The following is a 23,639-nucleotide window of genomic DNA, read 5'->3' on the forward strand; positions in this document are numbered from 1 at the left end:
ATTAAATTTAAAAAGATTCTTAAAGAGTGCTCTGTTGCGTCATCGTTATAATGGGGTATAAAATTTCAAAAGCAAAGTCGAATTGGTTATCACGACATTAAACTATTTATAATTTAAAAAATTGTGGCAACTGACGTAACAGTGCTGCGAGAATCAATTAAAAAGAAGGGGAATTCCAGTGTTGAGGTGGACACGGAGATCTACCAGTGGTCAAGGGAAACATTGGTAGAAGTTAGGAAGTGATCCGTAAATTCACTTTAGCTCAGATTAAATAATTAACTAGTTAATTTGATCCAGAGTAGATCTATATCATTCCACGGTCCTCTCTAGTAGAAGCCCAAAGCCATGTATGTATCTCCAGAAGGGAAATAAAAGAAAGCATGGAATTTTGACAAAGTTTTGACTTTTGACCCTCCAACTTGAGTTGCTGTCATGCCTCTGTTCTTCGTTGAATTTGTACTTTTGGTCCAGATTTATGGGGCCAAAGGGGATAGAAAAAAACGAACTAGGCGGATTGGCGCGCCTTGCCATGCGTATTTTGTTACATAGAGAATGACAAAAAAATTTAAAAGAATTGGATCACCATTTTTAGACATCTTAATATTATTTATGAATTTATTAATATTTAACATATTCATTTATTAGTGATATTTTCATGCATGCATATAATTTTAATATGTAGATAACAGTAATACAAACCTAACTTAATTTGTTTCATATTTTTTGAGTTTTAGATATTTTCCTGTGCATTTTAGATTATTTCAGCCAATTTTTCAATATAACTTTTATTCCTTTTGCTTTTTTCTAAAATTTCAAAAAAATATGTATATATATATATATATGTACAGATACATATGTACACGTATACATATATATATATATATATATATATATATATATATATATATATATATATATATATATATATATATATATACACGCATGCGGGATTCATATGAACCGTAGCTACAGTAATCTGATCTTTAAAATTGCTCTAATTCTTAGCCCTTAGTATATGTAATAGATTCTAAAGGAAGGACTTGATCGGTCGTGTTGAGGTGAGCATCCAATGTAGCATGCACATTATTTGAAGTATCGTTTTTTGTCGGTAGAATGCGCAAAATAGCTGCGTACATTTGCTTTAAGAGTCATGAATGATCGTATATACGTTGGCATCTTGTTTTTCTCATCAAGTCGTCGACGGTGCCAAGTGTGCGTTTTCTAGACAAAAAACAGAGGTGTTTGTGTCTTCGTGCAGACGAGAAAGATCAAAAACATCTTGCTTTTTCCCGCTGGATCAGACTTTTTCCTTTGGAACTATAGTACTTTTTCCGCGCGATAGATGGATGGTGACGAGGCCAAATGCCACTTCGCCTCCTTTCCCGTGCCTACCTAACATGTGCTTTTGACCTCTCAAACACTGAAAGCTCGTCCAGATCTTGTATTATTATCTGGTAGTTTAATTAAACACTCACAAAGAATCGAACTTTTTTTTAGGCCACCAAAGATCGAACACGATACATATGATTTGCTCTGTTGGGACCAGAGCACGAAGTACTTTTTCTTCTTTCTCTTTTTTTTCCCTTTTTTTTTCTTTTCGGAGCCTAAAAATTGATGCGGGCTTGAGTCTCCCTAATGAGCCCCCTGGTTCCACCACTGATGATTTGCATCGAGATGGTACCCCATATATATATATATATATAGGAAAACTAGTATGTATTTCTAGGTGTATGTACTCCCACCTCTTATATACCACTTTTACACGTGTGTTATACTTCTTTATCACTTTAAATATACTTCATTAGTAATTATAAGATACTACAATACAAATCCCACGAAAATTTTTATAAAATTCCATGATTTTTATCATAATTTGCTTATATACTTCTTTTATGTATAAAAAGGAGTATATAGCAAAAATGAAAGACTAATATTGAATTTTTTTTCTTACAACTCATATTGGAGTATCTTAGAATTAGTATTAGAATATACTAAAAATGATAAAAGAGTATAAAGTGTTTGTTTAGGTGGTATATTGCATGTGGGAGTACATACTCTTAAGAGTATAGAATAGGTGTCCTCTATATATATATATATATATATATATATATATATATATTGATATTACAAGGAAAGTAAAATTTCTTGAAACCATAATTCTGCTGTCAACGCTATCATCACAGAGCCACACTTTTAAGCACGATTAGACTAGATGATTATCGGATGGCTCCTTAATATTTTTCCTATAGGGATAGTTCCTAAATTTGAACTAGGCCATCGCAGCACAAACACGAAAATTCTACCAAACCATTCGCGTGTGTCTTATCAAACCGTTTATTTACGTTAAAATTCGTATTACAAGGATAAATAAAATATATAAAAAATTAACAGATAGATAAATAATAAATAATTAAGATAGCCCATACATTTACAAGAGCATGCAGAGAGCAGAGTTGCATTTCTTTTCATAGTTGTGCTTGGACGAGGGAGCACGAAACGGAATATTCGCATATGCCTTTGGCGCCTAGCCATCCTCGCCGCCGTACACAGGCGCGGCGGCTGTGCCCTCCTCCAAGCAAATTAAAACGGAGTTACACAGGCTCAGCCACATCCAGACACTGACGAGCGGGTCCCACCGATCACGTGGAAAAATCTAGCCCATCCCTCCACTGCATCCTACAAATAGCCAGCCGGCCGCCTCAATTCGTGTCCGCGACACAAACACGAACAGAGAGCGAGCGAGATAACGAAGGAGATAGCTAGCGCGGCGGCAGGGAGATGGCGGTGACGATCACGTCCGTGAAGGCGCGGCAGATCTTCGACAGCCGCGGCAACCCCACCGTCGAGGTGCGTAGCAGAACTATTAATCAAGGGGGCCGGGAAAAGGCTCTCCAATTTGAGCCGATTTGGTTCTGTTTCGATTCGGCTTGTCGCTGTAGTCTTTTCGTCCGAATCCGGGCTCATTGTGCTGTGTGGCTGTGCGCAGGTGGACGTGGGCCTGAGCGACGGCAGCTTCGCGAGGGGAGCCGTGCCGAGCGGCGCCTCCACTGGTACGTGCCTCTTCCGCCCTGCGGAACCACGAGATTTTGAATTGCTCCGTTTCTCTGCGAAGCTTGTGTCGCTTGATCTGGGCTTATCGGGGGGATCCTGTGGCGAAAAAATTACTGTTGTTGTGCGGCGTGAACACTGCCTTGATTGATCGATTGCTTCGGTCAGTCCTGCGTTGTGGCTAATTTGCAAACAACTTGGAAATCAGTTCGGTTGGGGGCTAGGAGGCGCGCATATCCGAATGTTGCACAATTACATTTGGTTGGTATAAGTGGCAGTTGGTTTGCAGCCCCGCACTGATTGATATGTGCCTGTAGGAGATGCTGACATGTAAGAATGGACTGGTAAAAGACAACAGTAACTGTAAATTTTTAAATATTTCCCGTGAAAATTCTGTGTTTATGCTTTTTTTAAAAAAAACAAAAAGTATATATGTTCCGAAAAGGCCTGGAATTCATGACATGTGAACTGATCTGAAATATGCTTACGCTGTGGATCTGTGAATTGACTTTTTTAACTTGCTGCAGATATCGTAACAGTACTACAACGTTTTTCAGTTTTTGTGGTTTATTATTATTTATTTATTTCTGAAGCACTTCGGTTATGCTCCTCTGAAGACCTTAGTGTAATTACCTAGTATAAGTGTTAAGTATGATGTTGTTTCCCAATAATACAGAAAGAATGTAGTGAAGCCCTTGAGGCCTTGGCTGGATAACTCTTTGTTTTAAGAATCATGAAACAGATTGATGTATGGTAGCGCGCCATGTTTGACCATTTCGGCATGTTAGCAACACAAAAGACAAAAGATTTGAGATGCTAGATATGTTAGTTTTGAATGTCCTATTTTATCAAAAACGTTGAGCCATGTTTGATGTCCTATTTTGGCATGTTAGTCTGGCTAGATTCTTTACTCTATTTTTGCTCTAGGACTTTCTTTCACCTCTCCCTGTTTTCTTCTGTTTCCCTTTGTATATATGTAATGCTTTTACCTTTTTATATACACTAATAAATACAACAGTAGGGGCCTCACCTACTGTAGTTCCGGGGGGAAACAGATTTTTTTTGCAATGTTTCGTTTTAGCTATAGCCAGCCTATTTTTAAAAGAGAGCGCCTCTTGTTGTTGACTCAAATTCCTCGTGCCTTCTTTCACATCTACATGCAGAATATTCACATTTTTATGTTTGTAAAATTGACTTCAGGAATATATGAGGCCTTGGAGTTGAGGGATGGAGGATCTGATTATCTTGGCAAAGGTGTTCTTAAGGTTAGTTCACCAGCCAATTTAATCTATTATCATTTAGCTCTAATAACCCAAATTCAATGCTAGGACATTCCATGGTGCTGGTTTAAGCAAGATAATTTTATAGAAATCATCATGTGTATCCACTTTGTATTTGCCATAAAATTAATTCATGAAAGTTATTTGAAGTAAACAGTTTCATCTTGCACAGTAGAAGATGAACTGAACTTCAGTTGGAATAAAAGAGTTGTTAGGTATTTTGCAGCTTAAATTTGTTTTCCTGGTTGCCTGTATCAGCAATTGCAAAGGTTTTCTCTCTTAGTAGCAATTGCAAACATTATATGCTTTCGACAGTAGTTCTTCTCTCTTCCAATGGACTAATGAATCGTATCGTCTTTTGCTAGGCTGTGAACAATGTAAATAGCATTATTGGACCAGCAATTATTGGAAAGGTATCTCAGTTCTCAAGTCAGATAATTTCGTTGATCTGATTGGGTACCTACCCCAAATACAAGATAGATTGCTTAACGGTGCATCATGTTTCAGGATCCTACCGAGCAGGTTGACATCGATAATTTCATGGTCCAACAGCTTGATGGAACCTCCAACGAATGGGGCTGGTGCAAACAAAAGGTATTATGCAATTAATATTTGTTTCCTAAGTTTGCATCTTTAACTATTCGTATTGATTTCCCTTTATGTGGTGTTGAATCAACAAAAGCTTGGAGCAAATGCTATTCTTGCGGTGTCGCTTGCTGTGTGCAAAGCTGGAGCTATGGTCAAGAAGATTCCTCTTTATCAGGTTTGTTAAACATCACCACCATCATTTGTTATTGTTATATGTTGAAATTGTAGAGGGCGTATTGACATATCATTTATTTGCAGCATATTGCAAATCTTGCTGGAAACAAGACTCTCGTGCTGCCTGTTCCTGCTTTTAATGTGATAAATGGAGGATCACATGCTGGAAACAAACTTGCCATGCAGGTAATATTGCTTGCGAAATGTGAATTTCTCAGTACATGCTTCAGCTATATTCTCTGCTCACATAACTGTTGTACAGGAGTTCATGATCCTCCCAACTGGTGCCTCCTCGTTCAAGGAGGCCATGAAGATGGGAGTTGAGGTGTACCACCACCTGAAGGTGAAAAACTAATGCATTATGAATGTATATGAAGTTTGAATCCTAGGAATATGAAGTCAGAATGCTAATGCTTCTATATGCAGAGCATAATCAAGAAGAAGTATGGTCAAGATGCCACAAATGTTGGGGATGAAGGTGGCTTTGCACCTAACATTCAGGTAATGCCATATGTTCTTCTGCAGCTGTCATAGCCTCATAGGCAAGCACATAGTTGTTAATTATGTAATAAATTTTTAGAAACTTGGTGAGGTTTTATGATAATTGGATGTTTAATCCATGGTAAACACAAAATTAACCTTCAGCATCCATTTATCCAACAACCCAACTGCTGATATAAGATTGCTATAATAAATAATTATGCAGGAAAACAAAGAGGGCCTTGAACTGTTGAAGTCTGCTATAGAAAAGGCTGGCTACACGGGCAAAGTATTTACTTCTCTTCTCTATTTCCGAGAAAGTTCCTTTTCTTCTCTATATAGCTCATAATTCGACCTTTGTCTATCATTGATTCTACTTATCTATGGCAGGTGGTCATTGGAATGGATGTTGCTGCTTCTGAATTTTATAGTGAGAAGGATAGGACTTATGATCTTAATTTCAAGGAGGAGGTAAGATTTGCAACTTTTTTTCGTTTTTATCTGCTTTTCACTATTCTTATGTGATTATAGATGCTTACAATAACAAATGAGTTTTTATATAATATTAACGTATATTAACTTTCTTCACCAGAACAACGACGGTTCACACAAAATTTCAGGTGACAGCCTGAAAGATGTGTACAAGTCCTTTGTTTCTGAGTACCCTATTGTATCAATCGAAGATCCATTTGATCAGGATGACTGGACCACTTATGCTAAACTGACTGACGAGATTGGACAGCAAGTGCAGATTGTAGGAGATGATCTTCTTGTTACTAATCCCACTGTGAGTAGCAAGCTAATCGTCAGTTTTTAACTAATTGAATGTGTATCTTATGAGCTCTAACATTACTTGCTTGACTTGTGCAGAGAGTTGCTAAGGCAATTAGTGAGAACACCTGCAATGCTCTTCTCTTGAAGGTAGAATCATTGATATTTGAAATTACCGATCTTTTCCAAGGTATTTATTATCTGTATTATAAGCGGTTAATACCGTCACTATATGGTGACAGGTGAATCAAATAGGCTCGGTGACCGAGAGTATTGAGGCTGTTAGAATGTCCAAGCGTGCCGGATGGGGAGTTATGGCAAGCCACAGGAGGTTGGCATTTTAGTGATTTGTTAGCTTTTGTATCATCAAGTTTCCGATCTGATCTTTTTTCAGTTAACAACTATATTTTCTTCTCTTTGTTCAGTGGTGAGACAGAGGATACCTTCATCGCTGACCTCTCAGTTGGTCTGGCTACGGTACTGCTCTCTGCTAATTATTACTATGCTTCTGAATGCCTTCAGTTGTAACACCATTTCCCATGTCTTTGCTACAGGGTCAAATCAAGACGGGAGCTCCCTGCCGGTCTGAGCGTCTCGCCAAGTACAACCAGGTAAGCACTCTGCACATCTTGGCGATACATAGGCTTCTTGAAATTCCTTTTATTACTGAAATCCTGTGAAGCATTTCCAAACTAGGTTGGGTGACTGTAAGCTGTGTTCTGACTCTAGTCACTGCCGTTGCTTTGCTTGTGATTGCAGCTGCTCAGGATCGAAGAAGAGCTCGGTGACGCAGCGGTTTACGCCGGAGCAAAGTTCAGGGCACCAGTGGAGCCATACTAAACCCTGCCTGCGTGCGTGCGTAAAGCCTGGAGCAAGAGGAGGATGGCCGTACGTCTGGTGATGCTACTACCTACTAGTTTATTATTGCGTTTTGATACGAGCCTATGCGAGCACAATAAAAGTAGTTTATGCTGCCATTTCGCCAATGGCTGGACAGTTGGTACTGGTGATTTTGTCGCGCGCACCGAAAGGAAAGAAAAATAAGTCTTCCGTTTCTTTTTCTGAATTCTGACGAGTGACGAGCTGCACTCGTGGTAATGTCCAAACCGAATTCTGGTGTGTACGGTACGGCTGTTACCCAAACAAAGTAGCGTTGTGAGATCAAGCTGTGTGTTTGCCGTATTTGAACTTATTGGAAATCTACTAATCCATTTCCCGGTTCAATTTCCCGCACATTGATGCTCAGAATTCAAAGTGGAGCGCAATGTTGAAGTCTAAGTGAATTATTCACATTTTTTTTTGTCGGTTTAGGTTTTTGGAGGAATTGATTGGTGATGTAGCTCAATATGTTATTATTCTCGAGCTCGAGTCTTAGCGAGCGCAATTAAAAAAAATTGTAGCTGACTCTTATTTTCAAGTCTGAGATCTGAGGGAGCATCTAATTGAGTGGGGTATTAAAGTATAAGTGAATTATTTATATTTTTTCATCAGTTTAAGTTTTTTGATGAATTAGTTGGTGTATATAGCTCAGTACATGGTGCCTCCATCAAGGTGGGATCATCGCGCCGCCAATCGGCCACCGCTCGCCTTTACGGTTTGGTCCTACCATCCTCGCATTTCTCCACCACGATGTCTCTGCCAGTTGGGCAACCACAATTAGATGGCGAGCATGAATTTAATAGCTGGATGACAATGAGACTTTGTTTCCCGTAACCTACAGGGAGTTCCCCTATTAGAGAATGAGTATGAAAAATTTTAATCCTCACTAACTTATATGGGTGACGGAGATAAGAAGACGTTCTACGTCTCTGCTCCTCACTATATTCTCGATATCACATAATTTTTTATATAAAAATGTACAAATATTACATTACACGGGAGAAATAATAAATTACCCTTATATTTTTTAGTCTAACCTATAATTTTTAACTCATCTTATATTAATTATCCTCGTATGCATCAATAAATTACTTATTTATACTACGAACACATTATTAATATATGGAAATAATCAAGTAAAAAAAATAGCGCTAGGTCCTAGGTTGTAGTCATAACAATAAGATACTAGCTAAGTAATCATACATTGTAACGAAAATATAAACATTAAATACGATAACATCAATCATAAACTCAAGATATAAAAAATATGTATATGTCGTGGGAGCGTCATCAAATGAATACATCGTAGTTTAATTTTAAATGAAATCCTAAAAATGAGAAGGAGGTCATCTGCTAATTTTTCTCTTAATTTCTTAATTTATTTTTATTAGAAAAAAAAGTCTTATATCTGTAGCCGGTAAGAGATAGAAAGGCTAGAGAAATATACAAAGTGAGTAAATTATTTAAATTTTAAAAAAATTATTAGATAGAAGTGAAGTATGAGGAATAGGTGACGTATGAACCATTTGTGTTTTATATAGTAAAGTTTCCAAATCAACAAGATATTTATTCACGAGACACGGGCGATGTGCCGCATCTAGAACCAGCAAATGCACTGGAAGCCCGGGGTGCCAACAAATGCACTTCTAAGTTACGACTGGGGGTGAACATCATGAGAACAAAAAGAATCAGAGGAATAACCCGGCAAAAGTAAAAATGAACCCCTCAAGACATAAACATAACTGTTAAAATATAAATAAATTATTTATTTTTTCTATTAGTTTAGACTTTTAGATGAATTAATTGATACATTCTTACGTTTGAATCATAATGAGTGCAATTAAATAAAAAATTATAGCTAACTCCTATTTTCAAGTGAGAAGAAGTGTTAAAGTATAAATGAATTATCTATTTTTTTTATCAGCTTAGACTTTTAGATAAATTAATTGATGCACTCAACTCAATAATAACAATTTGTTAGTTTCAAGCGTCAGTGGAGCCCGGAGGGCAGTGTGCGTGAGTGGGAGGAATATAATCCCCTCTCTGTATCGTGTGTGATTCAGATATAAAAAGAAAAGTACCAATTGGCTCTCTCTCTCGCGCGCGCGCGCAACGCACGGCACCGCCGCTGTAGGCACGCTCACGTCCCCGCGACGAATCGCCGGCGGCCATGGGCCGTTACACGCCGGCGGGAATCCCAATGTGCAAGACAACTCAAACTCGTGCACATTTCTGTGGAACTATTTATTTTGCCCCGTGAGAATTGATTTACAATTCAATTCAACAAATCTTACATGGTGCACGCTACAATAGGAGCTTCACTATTTCGAAACAACAAACAGCTTGCCAGGCAAATCTTACTGTTGGGGGCAGCCGGGCAGGTTGCTTTTTTTCCCCTTGCTGATCCAGATGACCTACATTCGAGTATTCGACCAGCAGATACAAAAATCAGTAATATGAAATATGATGTGATGTTCAGCCTGCCATGATGACTCTTTATGTGGTGTTACCAAGCTACTGACTGCAAGACCAGAATGAGCTACCATTGGGATTTTGTCAGTCTACTCGTCCTCCTCCGATAATACACTCCAGATCATCCTGAAGACAAACAAGCAAGTAAAATTATTTTCCCATTCTCTAGTTGTAGAGTTGCAGTAACTAACAAATAATCAAGGTATCCATTATTCCTTTACCAGAACAAGGACAAGAATAGGAGAACAATGAGACTAATTATCTTAAAAAAACGGCGCTTCTTCTCCCGACCAAGCTGATTAAATATCTCTGTTACATCTACCAGATGTTGCCGACGCTGGTACCTGCAGAGGCCATCAAAACGTATAAACTTATTCACGACCAGTACTCGAATCAAACTAGATCATTGCATGCTTCGAGTAGTTTAATATCCAACGGATGGTTACAGCCTGAGCAACCAGAAAATGTTCATTCAATAACCGGGTGCCTTAGTGACCATATACCAGCAATCATTTTCAAGGAGAAATTACAGCAACAATAGCAAAAGTTCATAATCACTGACATAGTGTTCTCTTTCTGTCGCTGTTTTTTTTTTGTGACTTGGGGAAATGAAAAGGAATCTTCAAAAGCTTGAAAAGTCTACCAAGGTAAGGTATAACCTAAAGCAGCCAAAAAAAGAAAGGTATCCAACCAGTTGCAAGTTATGTTGCCAACTAATAAGGTTTAGCTTGTACCACCAGCAACAGACACAGAATGGCATCAATTATGGAAACCTTAGCTCATGTCTGTCACTCTTGTTTCTTTCTTAAAAATGAAGACAACCAAAAAGACAAGGAATGTTTTGACTGCAGTTCTAACGGGAGAACTGGCAAAATTATAACTCCTACAAAGTTCCATGTTCTGTGACAGCTGTTTCTTGCTGTAATTCTGACATTCACTAATATCAGCATGTGCACAGCTGTGACATATTGATCGCTATGACTCTATCTATATTCGGCATTAATCATATGGTGATTTGGTTGAATAAATTTAGAAATTAGCTGCATAATTACATTCTGGAAACAACCACAGTCACATTACATATATGAGTATAGACAGCGAAAGTTGAGACAGGCATACATTGTGATCGTAGGTTGGCTGCAGAGTAGTATTCTTTTCTTTTGAGATGAGGTATTATATTTTTAGTTAGGATACAATTTGTGCTTTCTGCAGGCCTACAGAACATGGTGGTTTTGCAGATGTCTGTGACTCCATCCAATTGTGCGATATTTATAGGTTATTCATTAAATACGTTTTAGACGTTCCTATCAAAAAAATAACACATATAGAAGTGCCAGCATTACCACCTCGTCTGTTCAACCAAAACAAGGTAGGCACATATTTGACAGTCATAAGATCACTCACTAAGCACAGTCAATGAAACTTTAATTGAAAAAACAGGTGGCAAGCACATAAACAGAAGTGAAGAATTTATCAACTATGTAAAAGCATGAACCTATGAATAATACACATATTGAAATGTGCATGTTCTCTTATTAGTGCTGATAAGATATTAAAAAGTTATGTCTCAATCCGAGCTAGTTAGCAAGCATATATCATTAGCATATGGGATTCTGGGTTAGCAAAATATTAAGAAAAAAACTGTCATATACCCTGAATCATGAAATCATCTTCAGTATGTCATGTGAAAAGTACCAAGTATCGAGTTAGAGGCAAAAAATGTGATCCAACAGTACAAAAATAGTTAAATCATTCAGAGCACCCATTTCCACGTATTCTTTTGGTTCTCAGTATGCGACATAGCCAGGACATTACATTTTCCAACTTTCAGTTGTCTGTTTGCTCTGCCCATGTTAGGTTGATAATTTAGCAGCAGTGTTTAATCAACGAGATACCAACCCCATGATTTCACGTTAGTAAAAGCCTACAGGATCACATCAGCTGTTTTAAAAGGTAGATACAAGGCAAGAGGCACTTACAGTGTATAATTGTAGTACACCATTGGGACAGAAAGCGAGAACATCGCCCAATGCCCAGATAAAAGGAACAACACGCTTAGAAGTGCTTGCAATACAAATTCTGGCATAACCACTTTATTTATTCGAGATGATGAATCAAACGGGTTGATATAATCAAACTCCAGATCTGCCAGGCACATCAGCTGCAAAGAGAGATGCAGGAACAGTTTTAGGCTAGGAAAAACCACCCAAAAACTAACGATGAGTAAGGATGAATGACCATCAAGCTATCTACAACTGTAAGGCTTCAAAGTGTATCGAGTGTGAGACGGAGTAAATTCCCATCGAAGGTGCACAAATTAACAATGTAACCGACCCAAAACCATAAACATATATCGGAGATCTCGAGACTCAACACGGATATGGCACATTCACCACTAACCGATAGCAGCACTAGAACGCGACATCGTAACCAACACCTTTGGTCCTTCTCCACTAGCCAATTAGACGCCTCAAAACCGACAGTTCTTTGAACTATCGAATCGCCCTGAACCCCGAGCTACAGGAAAATTCGAGTGAAATGGCATGGAAAACCGCAACCTTCTCCTTCCTAAATTCCGCGTGTAATCGAGCAGGGCAGCATCGCATCGAGGACCAGGCGAGGCTGGGGACCCGGCCCCGGTCTCGGGCGGGTGCGCGGGGGCGGCGCTGACCTGGTAGATGACGAGCACGATGAGCGCGACGACGAGGAAGAACGCGGTGAGCCACACAAACACCATCTCTCCCTGACGACCTGGCGCAGCTGTGTAAGTCTCTAGGGCCTCGGGGAGCTGTCGCCGGAACCCTAGCCGAACACCGTGGCGCCGCTGCGGCCGGCGGCGAGGTGGTCGGGAATGTTTTTTTTTTTTTTTTTTTTTGCCTTTTAGGTGTCGGGAGCTGGAACGCGTGGCTTTGTCTGCGAGGAGTGGAGAGGAGGCGAGCCAAGTCAGTGAGATGCGTGGTTTGCGAGGACTGGAGAGCAGGGAGCTGCACCGATGGGACGTGACTGACAAGTGTAAATTTACAGAACGTTTCAAAAAAAACACAAATATTATATAAGTTATAAAGTAGTTGGCAATGTCGCATTTTGATTTTAGACATGATGAAAAAAGATTATTCGTTAATTTATTTTCTAATTTTTTATTTTTTATAAAACGGATCTTATATCAATAGCTCGTAATAAGATAGAAAAGTTGAAGGATGAGAGTAGATAATAAAAATAGATAAATTATTTGAATTTTAGATGAGGTAACACGAAAATCAACTTATATTTTATATAGTAGAGATAAGCAGTATATGGTGATTAAAAAAAGGTGAAATTATATTTCTTTAGTTGTGTTTTTTGTGTTATGTATCCTTCTTTAATGAAGCCTTGACATACCTTCTTTATTAAAGTATTGGCATATTTATTTGGGGAGGCGAGGAGACCATCAACACCTGGTTATTACTCGTCGAATTCGAAAATATATGTCGTTTTATATTTCTAATATTGTTCAAGAATATATGATATTCTATAGTATTGTGGTGATTTTTTATAACATTTCTCGTTATGCGTTTATCTATCATAAATATCTCTACCAATAATAAGTGCTACAGTGAAATAGAGATTTTCAAAACCCTACGGTGATGCTAACAAAACAACACCACGTTACTTGCTCTCCTACGCTAGTAATGCTCACGTGTCTGCAATTGAGAGCATCATCATCTAAGGGTCCGTTTGGTATAGCTTTATCTGATTTAAATTTTTTATGAGGAGTAATTCTCTGGATGAAGTGATTTTGTGGCTGAAAGTGATTCTTTAGTGATTCTCTAAAATAAAATATATAGAGGAAGTGATTCTCTACGGGAAGTGAATCAGGGGAAGCTACTTTTTTCAGCTCCCAATTTTTAGTTTATTTCAGAGAATTACTCCCACAAATTCTACTCAGGGAGCTAAAAGCTGAAATCTGCTGTTTGGCAGAGCTCACCCTGATTCCAGCCGGAAAACCGCTCTGAAAGCTCTGTCAAACACTCTAAATTATGCCCGGCCACGATCAAATTGACCCCAGCGACGGCCAAGTTGACCCCAGTGGTGGGGAAAGCACTCCTTCTCTTCTTCGCCTACTTTGTTACCGCTACCACAAGCTATATATAGCGAAGTATTTTAGCGCCAAGATTAAAAAGCAGTTTGGCACCCGGTTAAAATTGCGTTTGAGCGTGTAAGAAGGAGCTGAACAGGTATGTGTGTGTTCATGCCCACTGGATGGACGACGTATTTAATGTGCATGTATGCATGCTTTGTCCTAATAAGCAGCTACTCCTTGTTAAATGTGCTAATATGATCATTTATAGGGGCGGACTATTATTGTGGGCAGGGTGGACCGTGGCTCTTCTGACCTAATAAATTTTTTGTATTTTGTATTATATTTTCTGTATTTTATATTTTAGATCTAATCTCTAATCTTTCTTCGATTCGGTCCTCTATGGCCGAGTTGAAACCCATTTAGATTCATCAGCCTCTCTGAATTTCGGTCTAAGCTCTACCACTAGTCATTTGAACCTGCTTCTTAATCCTAGAGCCAAATGCTAAAACGTCACTAAATCTGAACAGAGGGAGTATTAGACAACGTTTTCTACATTACATCCGTCGAAAAGCTAAAGTAGTTATAGTCACAGCTCGTCGTCGAGGGCTTCAGGGACAGAATATTTGGGATCGTTGGTGATGTTTCCCGGGCTTAGATGGATACTCGGGGTAACAAGATGACCGACAATAGTGACGGAAGTGAGGCGTGGATGCCACTAGTAAGTATGGCAGTGGATCAGGTCAGATCAAGACACCGTGGGTTTCAGACGCGATATGACGGATTCGAGTGTAAAAATTGCCCCATAGGGTCATCAGGTTGGGGCCCCGACTCGGGTCAAGTCCGAGGCGACCACTCCTCCCCCTCCCTTATGCGGCTCTTGTGCAACGCCTCCCCTCCTCAGTTCCTCCTCGCTTGTGGCTGGAGGCCCATAGCACCATCGGGTTTCGAGCCCCCGCTGGAGCCGGGAGTGGTTTTGCACCCGACAAGAATTTTGGGGTCAGGCTAGGTTTGATATCTCGAGTTTCGAGTTGAGTGCATTCTTGTTCCAACTGACCCCGATCCATTGCCACCCTTACACTGGCCGCAAGTGGTCGAGGGACAATTTGGATGAGAAGCGTTGAGATGTAGGTGAGATCGCGGGAAAGAGAGCGCGAGCATCGCAACATGTGAGCGGTTCAGGCGCATGAGCAAGAGCAACGTGCGGCGCAGTGGCGGCCAATAGCTGAGGGCACTAGCCACTGGTGTCTAAGAAAGTACTCCATCCGTTAAGAAATAGTAGACCCATTTCTTTTGGGTACGATTTTCGAGGTTAAATTTTGACTAAGACTTTCGCATGAAATATATCATTTATAGCTACAAAACCTATATAGTGTGAATTTATTTTGAATTGTGAACCTAGTTGTATAATTTTTATATACTATATATTCTTATAATTTTATTAAATATTAGTCAAAGTACACAAAATTTGTTTTTTCTAAAAAAATTGCGTCTATTATTTCTGTATAGATGGAGTAACATCTATATTCTCTACTAGTTGTTCATTTGCTTGGTGATGGAGAAATTGCAAGCTTGATTTCTTACCACCTTAAGATACAACCCTGGATATGAAACTATTCCCAGCCATTTATCTTTTTCCTTAGCCTTTATCAACCATGGAGAAAGCCAGCTCGAGAGACTACGACGTGTGCAGGATAGTGACATCACAAAATGCTTGAAATCCATGAAGGATCGGTGGATTAAATTGAAACTTTTCATGAATGTTTTGTTATTTATCTAAATTACTTCATATGTATTAGTGTGCACAATGCCACAATATATACTCTAATTTACGCTATTGCCGTCCTTTTGCATTAAATCTTTTTATAACAGGGAATACCTAACCAATAAATCCTAGGTCCGCCACCGGTGACAAAGGCATGCCCGAGCATCCGAGTTTCATGCGCACGCACGCACGCTCCAGGCGCTGCGCAGTGGCGCTCCAGGCCTTCAGACCATCTCCAACAGCTACCTCAAATTTTCATCCTCAAAATATTATTACAGCATCCCCTATCTCTAACACTGTAGCAGTACTGTATCACTGGATAGAGGATCTGTCGGAGGATGAACTCCTGTCGCAGGGATCCCGAGAGACCCCTTTTTAAAGATTCGGCCAGAGGGATGATCCTGAACGAGCTTGTCTGGGAAATAGATGGGAGCGGAAATAAATGCAGTGGTTGGTGGTGGGAGATGATCGTCCTAGTGCAAGAAAGATAGGTGCACCGGGGTTTAGACAGGTTCGGACCGCACGGAGGCGTAACACCCTACTCCTGTGTGAGGGCTATACCTTTCCTTGAAGGGAATTCTTCAAGGATGTATCTGGTTACAGGGGTGAGCTGTCTACAGAGAGCTTGAGACTCTCGTGTTCTAGCTTGGCTCGAGCTTGTTTGTGATGTTTTTCGTCTTTTGATCTGAGCTTCGGGGTCTTCTTGAGGGTTGTCGGGGGTTTTCTTCGCGGTGTTTTCGGTCTGTCTTCAGAGAGCCTCCGGATTGTCTATCGAGAGCTTCGGGGTCTGTCTTTATGTGTTCTCCATCCTTTCCTTTTATAGGCGCGCCGACCTCGACTTATCCTGAATGGGAAAGAGGGGGCGCGAGTGCCAAGGCGCCACGGAGAAAGGCGTCATCATTCCGTCTTGGCGAAATGACAGAGGCAGTGGAAAAATGCGGCGTGCATCCGACCATCCGTCACTGTAGATGTCCTCCGGCGCTATTAAGAGGGCCCACCGGGCAGCCACAGAGGTGCCCGGTGCGCCCACCCTGTCTTGTTCTTCTGCCGGGGCAGGGTGGCAGGCAGAGCGCTTCGATTTTGGCAACGTTATCCCGAGGCACCCGGGTGAAACGGGACGGGACCCGTGCATTTAATGGTCCCACGCCCCCCTGCCAGAGCATGGCAAGGTCTGACACTAGGGCGTGGGCAGCTGAGAATGTCAGGATGTCAGGATGTCAGGCCGCGCGTGCCTATTAAATGCGGCATTGGGCCTTTGACTGGCTGACACCCCGACGATGGGACCCTTCGGGTCGTCGGACGATCTTGCGCGAACCTTCGGGGAACCGAGTCCTCGGGGGCTGCCACGTGCAGCCCCGAGCACTTCGGTGAGACCTTCGGGGAACCGAGTCCTCGGAGGCTGCCACGTGCAGCCCCGAGCACTCTCTCCCGAGCACTTCGGTGAGACCTTCGGGGAACCGAGTCCTCGGGGGCTGCCACGTGCAGCCCCGAGCACTCTCTCCCGAGCACTTCGGTGAGACCTTCGGGGAACCGAGTCCTCGGGGGCTACCACGTGCAGCCCCGAGCACTTCGGTGAGACCTTCGGGGAACCGAGTCCTCGGGGGCTGCCACGTGCAGCCCCGAGCACTCTCTCCCGAGCACTTGGCTGTTTGTATCATCGGGGGATTACAGTACTCGGGGGTAGGCGAGGACCCTTCCGAGTACTTCCTTCCCGGTACTTGGACTCTGCGGGTCATCGGGGAACTGGGGTGCTCGGAAACCAGAGGCGGCGGCCCCGAGCACCTTCTCCCGGGACTTAGCTTCTTCTTATCTTGCAGGGTGGACCTCGGGGGATGGTGACGCGTGGCGGATGGCCGGCCCGGTCTCGGGACTCAGGGACCCCTGGTTCCTGATACACCGATAGGATCTGTTGGAGATGGATTTCTAGTGCTACAGTAGACCGCAAAGTACTGTAGCACTAGAATTTGCAGGTTTGAGGACTCTGTTGGAGATGGCCTCACGATGGCGGCGGCATCGGCATCGCCCATGCAGCGCAGCGCAGCACCGATGGTTTCATTTAGGTTGAAAAGGTAGCGAGAGAACCCCAGCAACTAAAACCAGGACGTGCTCCAGATCGTCTCGAGAGAAGCACACACTTCTCATCGGTGAATACAGATCAGGACAGTGAACACTCGAGTGTCTCTGTGCACGATGTACACCACATGATATCAGCGAAAACTACTGGTGCGTCTTATTCTAGCACTCTTAACTAGTAGCTACTACTAGCACACGTGCAGTGGCGACTTTACATTGTAGTTTGGTGGTGCATATGCACCAGCACCACCCACGGTGAATCCAAATTTTGTTACTAACAGACTTCTATTTGAAAGTATCCAGATGTTGTCTGGAGAGAAGTGAATAGAGTTTCTTTACAATTTAAATAAATTTACAGCGGATTAGTTAAAAGCGGAGCCTTCGTATTTTTACGGATCTTTCAAAAAATAGAGACGGTTTAAATGTAAACTATGTCTAATGAGTTCTATCACAAATCAAATAAGGAGATATGTGTCTAAAAGTGTTCACTAGCATATTCATAAAGTACCTGCACTCACAAGTAGATCTAGTAGAAATCACAAATCAAAACAAGAACTCAAAAGTAAATAAACCGAAGTGGAGACATAAAGATTTATTTCACAAAAGTTTGGATTCACCACCGTGAATCTTATGTCTCCGTTGATAAACCTTCAATAAGTCGGGTCTCTTTCAATGGCTTTCCTCAATCTACTAGCTTGATCTTTTCCCTCGCGGATACGAGATAGACCTTCACAAACTTTCTCGCGGCTCACCACAAGTATAGGAGCTCACCGGGCGACGCTTAGTCATCTAAGAGGCTTCACCTACAAAGAGTAACAAATGCTTGACGAATTGCTTGACGAAGTCCACAAGTGCTCAAGGATGGATCACTCTCTATTGTGCTCCCAAACACCAATCTCTCAACCTAACTCTCACAAATCACGCATATACCTCACAAAGAGAGGTTGAGAAGAGCTCTACAACTTTTGCCTTAGTTATGGACGTGTGGAACACCAGCACTAGCATTAGTCGTTATAGTCAGAAATGTGTGGAGTCTACGTAAAAATTTACGGGCATTTTGAACTTTAACACAACTAGCCGTTGTTTCAAAAACACTAGTTGTAAGACCTGAAATTTATGAACCCTCCGTAAAAATACAGACTATCTGCAAAAAGGTGCGGACACTCCACAGCTTAACAAAACAGCCTAGTTTACCGTAGTAAAAATACCGTACTTTTTGCTACGAACTTCGATTTTGATGATTTTGAACTATATAGAAAGCTTATTCGGATGACTAACCATCCCAACCAAAAATAAGCGCTAAGACCACTAGGTGCAAGTGTTGTGACATATATTTCTCTCAAGTTAGTACTTGCGTTTGGTTAGTTTGAGCACCGAGACTTGTCAAACCACTCTATGTCACATTCTTCTTGATAGAGCGGCATACCTATACTCCAGGTTGAATATGATATCTATTTTAACTTCTTGAGCTCGATCAACTTCAACTTGCCATTTTTTTTCAATTTCACTTCACTTCTTTTCATCCTTTTCTTGTATTTTCTTTTTGAGCACATCATCCTTGAACTTGTAATTTGGGATTCTTAAACACATATGATTAAGAATCAACTTGACATCCTCAAGCCATCTTAAACCTTATTATTCAACAACGATTTGATGCTTGACAATATATGATTTCTTATGGCCTTGACCGGTCCCTTGACATTAGGCCAATACTTGCTATTTCTCCATCGCATGGGTCCCTCGGTGTCAAGCCCTTTGCTTACCCTTCTCCACTCGCATGTTCCTTCGTAGCCAAGTCATTTGCCACTTCTTCACAATCTTGCCATCTTGAGTCATATATAGCCTCACGTCAATAATATGCATTCATTGAATTCTATTTCTGTAATAACATAATCTTTGCTTGAAGATTTGCTTTTATATCAATCTTGTAACCAAACAAGCTTTCATGTTGACTTTTCCCTGAATTGCTAATCCCTTGATTAACTTTCTTCTTTCTTGATTATGAATGGTTTCTTCTTTCTTGATTAAGATACCATTCATGTAACCAAACAACTTATCATTGCAATTCCCTTTGATTTATCATTGCTCTTGATCACATATCTCTTCATCATCAATATGCACTTATGTATTCTATTTCTTCAACTGAATCTTTATTTCAATATCTTTCTTCATATTGATATTGTGACGAAGCAAGCTTCCATATAAACTCTTCTTGATCAACTAAGCATTTGATCACTTGTCTTCTGTCTTGATCAAGATACCAATTTTGTGACTAAGCAATCTCTCAACTAAATCTTCCTTAATTTACAATGCTCTTAAAATACTAAGCCTTTGATCACATTTCTTCTTAGTGTTGCAATCTTGATCAAGCTTTATGCACTTTTAATTTTCCTTTGATTATGCAAGCAAACAACCAATGGAACCATACAATTGCACTTGCATCCTTGTCTCTTTTGCCCTTTTTAATCTTTGCTCGTCATTTTTTTACTATTGCATACTTCATATGACATGAACTTGACTTTGTCATTTGAAAGTAAAAACTTATTCAAGCTTAATAAACCTATTAGTCATTTAATTGTTTTGTCATTCAACTACCAAAACCCACTAGGAAGCCTAGATGCACTTTCACTATTTACCATATATCACTTTGAAATTGCATCGTATGATATGCAGTGAATTACATGCGTTGCTCGATATGCAGTGAATTACACCACCACCGCTAGCTTTGCCAATGCACACATGACATCATCTGATACATGCACTCGGCCTGTCTATAACTCTAGCAGATCCATCTGAAACGAGGCAACACCATCATGACCATGCCGTGAGTGACACATATTGGGCGAATTCAGGGTGTCGGCGTGTCGCAGCTCTGCGTCCACACACCGCTAGTAGGCATCAAGATTGTTGACGTCAAAAGTTGGCACGCCAAACACACTACGCATCTCGTGTGCAAATTGAACCGAAGCTCTCATGAAAAAAAATGGAAGTTCCGGTCTAAGTGCTCAACGGACAGCACCGTTACCGTGGCACCACGCCGCTAGGCCTTCGTCATCACCCACACTCAGGAAATACCCTGTTAGAGCATATATGGTCGGTGGCTTGTCCTTGGCCATAGAGATCAAGAGCGAGAAGCAAAGTAGGATGAAAAAGCGAATTAGGGTAAAAGGGATAAAAGAGAGATAAAAGTAATTTGGATTGATTCGATTGTATGTTGGTCATCTTCAATCGGCCGTGACCCTTCATATTTATAGGGAGAGATAGTCTTGTCCCGTCTTGAATCAGAATATATCAAAACTCACATTCAAATCCGACTCTACCTCTTTCTAAAATCTCGAATCCAACTTGAACCAGAAGTTCCGATTCTTGATCGGAAGTTATGGTCATGCCTCAATATCTGACCCCCCCCCCCCCAGAATGAGGTTCTTGGTTTGAACTAAAATAATTAACCCAGAAGTTCTGACCCAAAACTGGATGTTCCAATATAAACTCCAGTGAGAACAAATTTCTAAACACCGAACCATCCAGTGCTAAAAAAACCGAATGTTCCGACTTGTTGAATTTTTTAGCTTCGAAATTTTTCACACTATATCAATTTCAGTCATCAACACATGCTCCCTATTTTTTAGTAAAGCTTGCTTACTAAAAACATCGTTTCACCTTTCTTAGGGCAATGATAAAGACAACAACCATGAATGCCCTTAGGACGATGGTGGCTAATACATTGGCCATTCATATATGTCGTCTTCACCCATCAAGCATTCGATTTTTTGAAGGTAATTTAAAAGCTAAATTAATATCCATATCTTCGGTTGGCGAAGCATCATTATCATACACCGATAAATCACCATAATCAATCAATTCTTCATCTTCCTTGTCATCTTGCATTGGCGCCGATGTTGTTGTTAGTGAGGAGGCTGTTGTAGGAGTTTTTATGGCATCCTACTTTGGTTTCCACACTTGTTTTGTAGGTTGCATATGCTTAACTTCATTAAAAGTACCATCCCGTAATTTTTAGCTTGTTGTTCCATCAATTCTTGCTTACGAAGCTGCTACAATCTTCTCATTTTTGTGCGAGACAAGCCGGAGGACACCACCTAGACTGTAGATATTTAGAAAGCGGCTTTTTGCTACTTGCTTCATGATTATTAGCATTTGGAATAACATGGACAACATTAGGTACATTTTTAGACTTGACCGGTTTATTGCTAATAACAATCGATCTTTTACCAAGCTCTTCGGCCACTACTTTCATTGATCCAATCCCAATAATATCAGCAACAGTGGTCCTCTTTTTATAAACATTAGAATCTAAAATTTGAATAGAAAATCCACCCTCCTTGACCTGGTATAATTTCTTTACATATTTAGCATGTTGAACATCACTATACCGATCTTTATGCCCTAATCAGTCATGTACAGAATGTGATATTCTATCAAATATCGGCCTTTGTGGTGTTATCCATACTAGATGAAAATAATTTAATTGCATAGGAGGATGTGGTATTCACATACCGTTATAGCCCCATGTTGGGCAAGAAGGAAAATACATTGGAGGAGGCGCCTATGGCCATGCTGCTGCCGGCCCAAGTGGTGGATAGACATTAGTGGCATGGCCTTCTTCTGGTTGATGATGATCGTGCACTCCTTGTCTTGAAGGTGGTCTTAGTCTTTGAGCTCCACTTGACCGATTCTTATGTGCTTGGATGACCTTGTCTCTCTCATACTTGGACAAAAGTTATTTGAAAGTGGGCTTAAATCTCTCAACCTTGTATCGTTTCTTTGCTTCATTGACCTTTCATTTGCCAACCTCTAGGCCTTTTGGCTTGATCATTCTTGGCTTAATATTCACATGTCCCCCGACGACTGAAGTGTTCACCATATTCTTGATCAATTTCTTACCTTCGAGAGTCTTTTCAGGTAGCACCTCCGTTAACAAGTCTTTGTTCTCACCCAAAGGTATAGCCATGTCTTCCCCAATGATTACATTTTTTCCTTTAGTTGTTTCGGCTTAAGTTGGTCGAATTAAGATACTCTTGTCTTGGAGATCAACCATAGTAATCGGGAACGATTGAAGTTTCACTTGCATCTTCGAAAATTTCAATTGTCCATCATTAATCGCCAATTAAATCTATCGACGAAAAATATTGCAATTATTAGTAGCATGAGGATAAGAATTATGCCACTTACAATAAGCTTATCTCTTCAATTCATCTAATAGAAGAATTACATGACCATAAGGCAACTTAATTTGTTTTTCTTGTAGCAAGTAATCAAATATTCTATCGCACTTTGCTACATCGAAAGTAAATTCAATCTTCTCTTGCCGATTTTTAGGAGGCATTAGCTTAAGAGAAGGGCAAATACATAGTTTAGACTTAGAAGACCTAGTTTATTTGGCCACACAAATATCAACATCACCATCATCCAAATTTTCAGATTCATATCCAAACATGTAAACATTAGAACAATCCTCTCTCACTCTATCATTTGATTTATGAAAATTTCTAACATCTTTAGCCTAACTTTCTTGAGACAAATATTTTTTAAAACTTGCTAACATCTAAGAAATCATGATTCCCTACTTTTTCTTTTAAATGAGAAAGCAAACCAGAATAAGCTAGGACAACCAAGTCTCTATCAGAAATTGTCAAATTAAAATATCGGTTTCTTGTATCTCTAAACCGTCGAATATAATCAGCAACTGACTCATTGTATTTTTGTCTAACCGATGCTAAATGTGACAATCTAAGCTCAGTATCCCCAATATAAAAATACTCATGAATTTTTTTTCTCTAGTTGAAACCATGTGTGAATAGCATTAGGTGTCAAAGAAGTAAAACCAGGTAAATGCAGGCCAGACAATGATAAAGAAAACAACCTCAATTTTAATGCATTGCTAGTACTAGTTTCATCACATTACAAAATAAATTGGGCAACATGCTCTAAAGTGGTTCTACCATCATCCCCAATAAATTTAATAAACTTAAGCACTCTAAACCCTTTAGGATACTAAATTATATCATAATAATTAGGATATGATGTTTGATAA

The 23,639-nt window shown here is 40.3% G+C and overlaps 2 protein-coding genes across 4 annotated transcripts; one reads left to right on the forward strand and one right to left on the reverse strand.

The window, feature by feature from the left end:
* The first annotated feature begins 2,691 nt into the window (after positions 1 to 2,691).
* Positions 2,692 to 7,506, forward strand: LOC133930904 (enolase 1). The gene is made up of 17 exons (XM_062377678.1): positions 2,692 to 2,847; positions 2,987 to 3,050; positions 4,249 to 4,313; positions 4,694 to 4,741; positions 4,836 to 4,922; positions 5,011 to 5,091; positions 5,175 to 5,276; positions 5,353 to 5,433; positions 5,517 to 5,591; positions 5,797 to 5,859; positions 5,961 to 6,041; positions 6,163 to 6,357; positions 6,441 to 6,491; positions 6,584 to 6,672; positions 6,767 to 6,818; positions 6,896 to 6,952; positions 7,101 to 7,506. The coding sequence occupies exons 1-17, from the start codon at positions 2,779 to 2,781 to the stop codon at positions 7,179 to 7,181; spliced, it is 1,341 nt and encodes a 446-aa protein (XP_062233662.1). The 5' UTR covers positions 2,692 to 2,778; the 3' UTR covers positions 7,182 to 7,506.
* A 1,943-nt stretch (positions 7,507 to 9,449) lies between these two features.
* On the reverse strand, positions 9,450 to 12,619 carry LOC133930905 (protein cornichon homolog 1-like). Of its 3 annotated transcripts, none has more exons than XR_009911817.1 (5): positions 12,364 to 12,619; positions 11,672 to 11,853; positions 9,914 to 10,036; positions 9,731 to 9,818; positions 9,450 to 9,634 (listed from the first exon to the last, which is right to left on the reverse strand). XR_009911817.1 is itself a non-coding variant. In XM_062377680.1 (5 exons), exons 1-4 carry the CDS (start codon positions 12,427 to 12,429, stop codon positions 9,782 to 9,784), a joined length of 408 nt encoding a protein of 135 aa, XP_062233664.1. In that variant the 5' UTR covers positions 12,430 to 12,619; the 3' UTR covers positions 9,450 to 9,634; positions 9,764 to 9,781. The 3 variants fall into 3 exon arrangements, 2 of the variants coding, with proteins under 2 accessions (XP_062233664.1, XP_062233663.1); XM_062377680.1 differs by having other exon boundaries at positions 9,764 to 9,818; XM_062377679.1 differs by having other exon boundaries at positions 9,450 to 9,818; positions 12,364 to 12,618.
* Between the last annotated feature and the right edge of the window lie 11,020 nt (positions 12,620 to 23,639).

Source organism: Phragmites australis, chromosome 10 (genome assembly GCF_958298935.1).
Source record: "Phragmites australis chromosome 10, lpPhrAust1.1, whole genome shotgun sequence".
NCBI lineage: Eukaryota > Viridiplantae > Streptophyta > Magnoliopsida > Poales > Poaceae > Phragmites > Phragmites australis.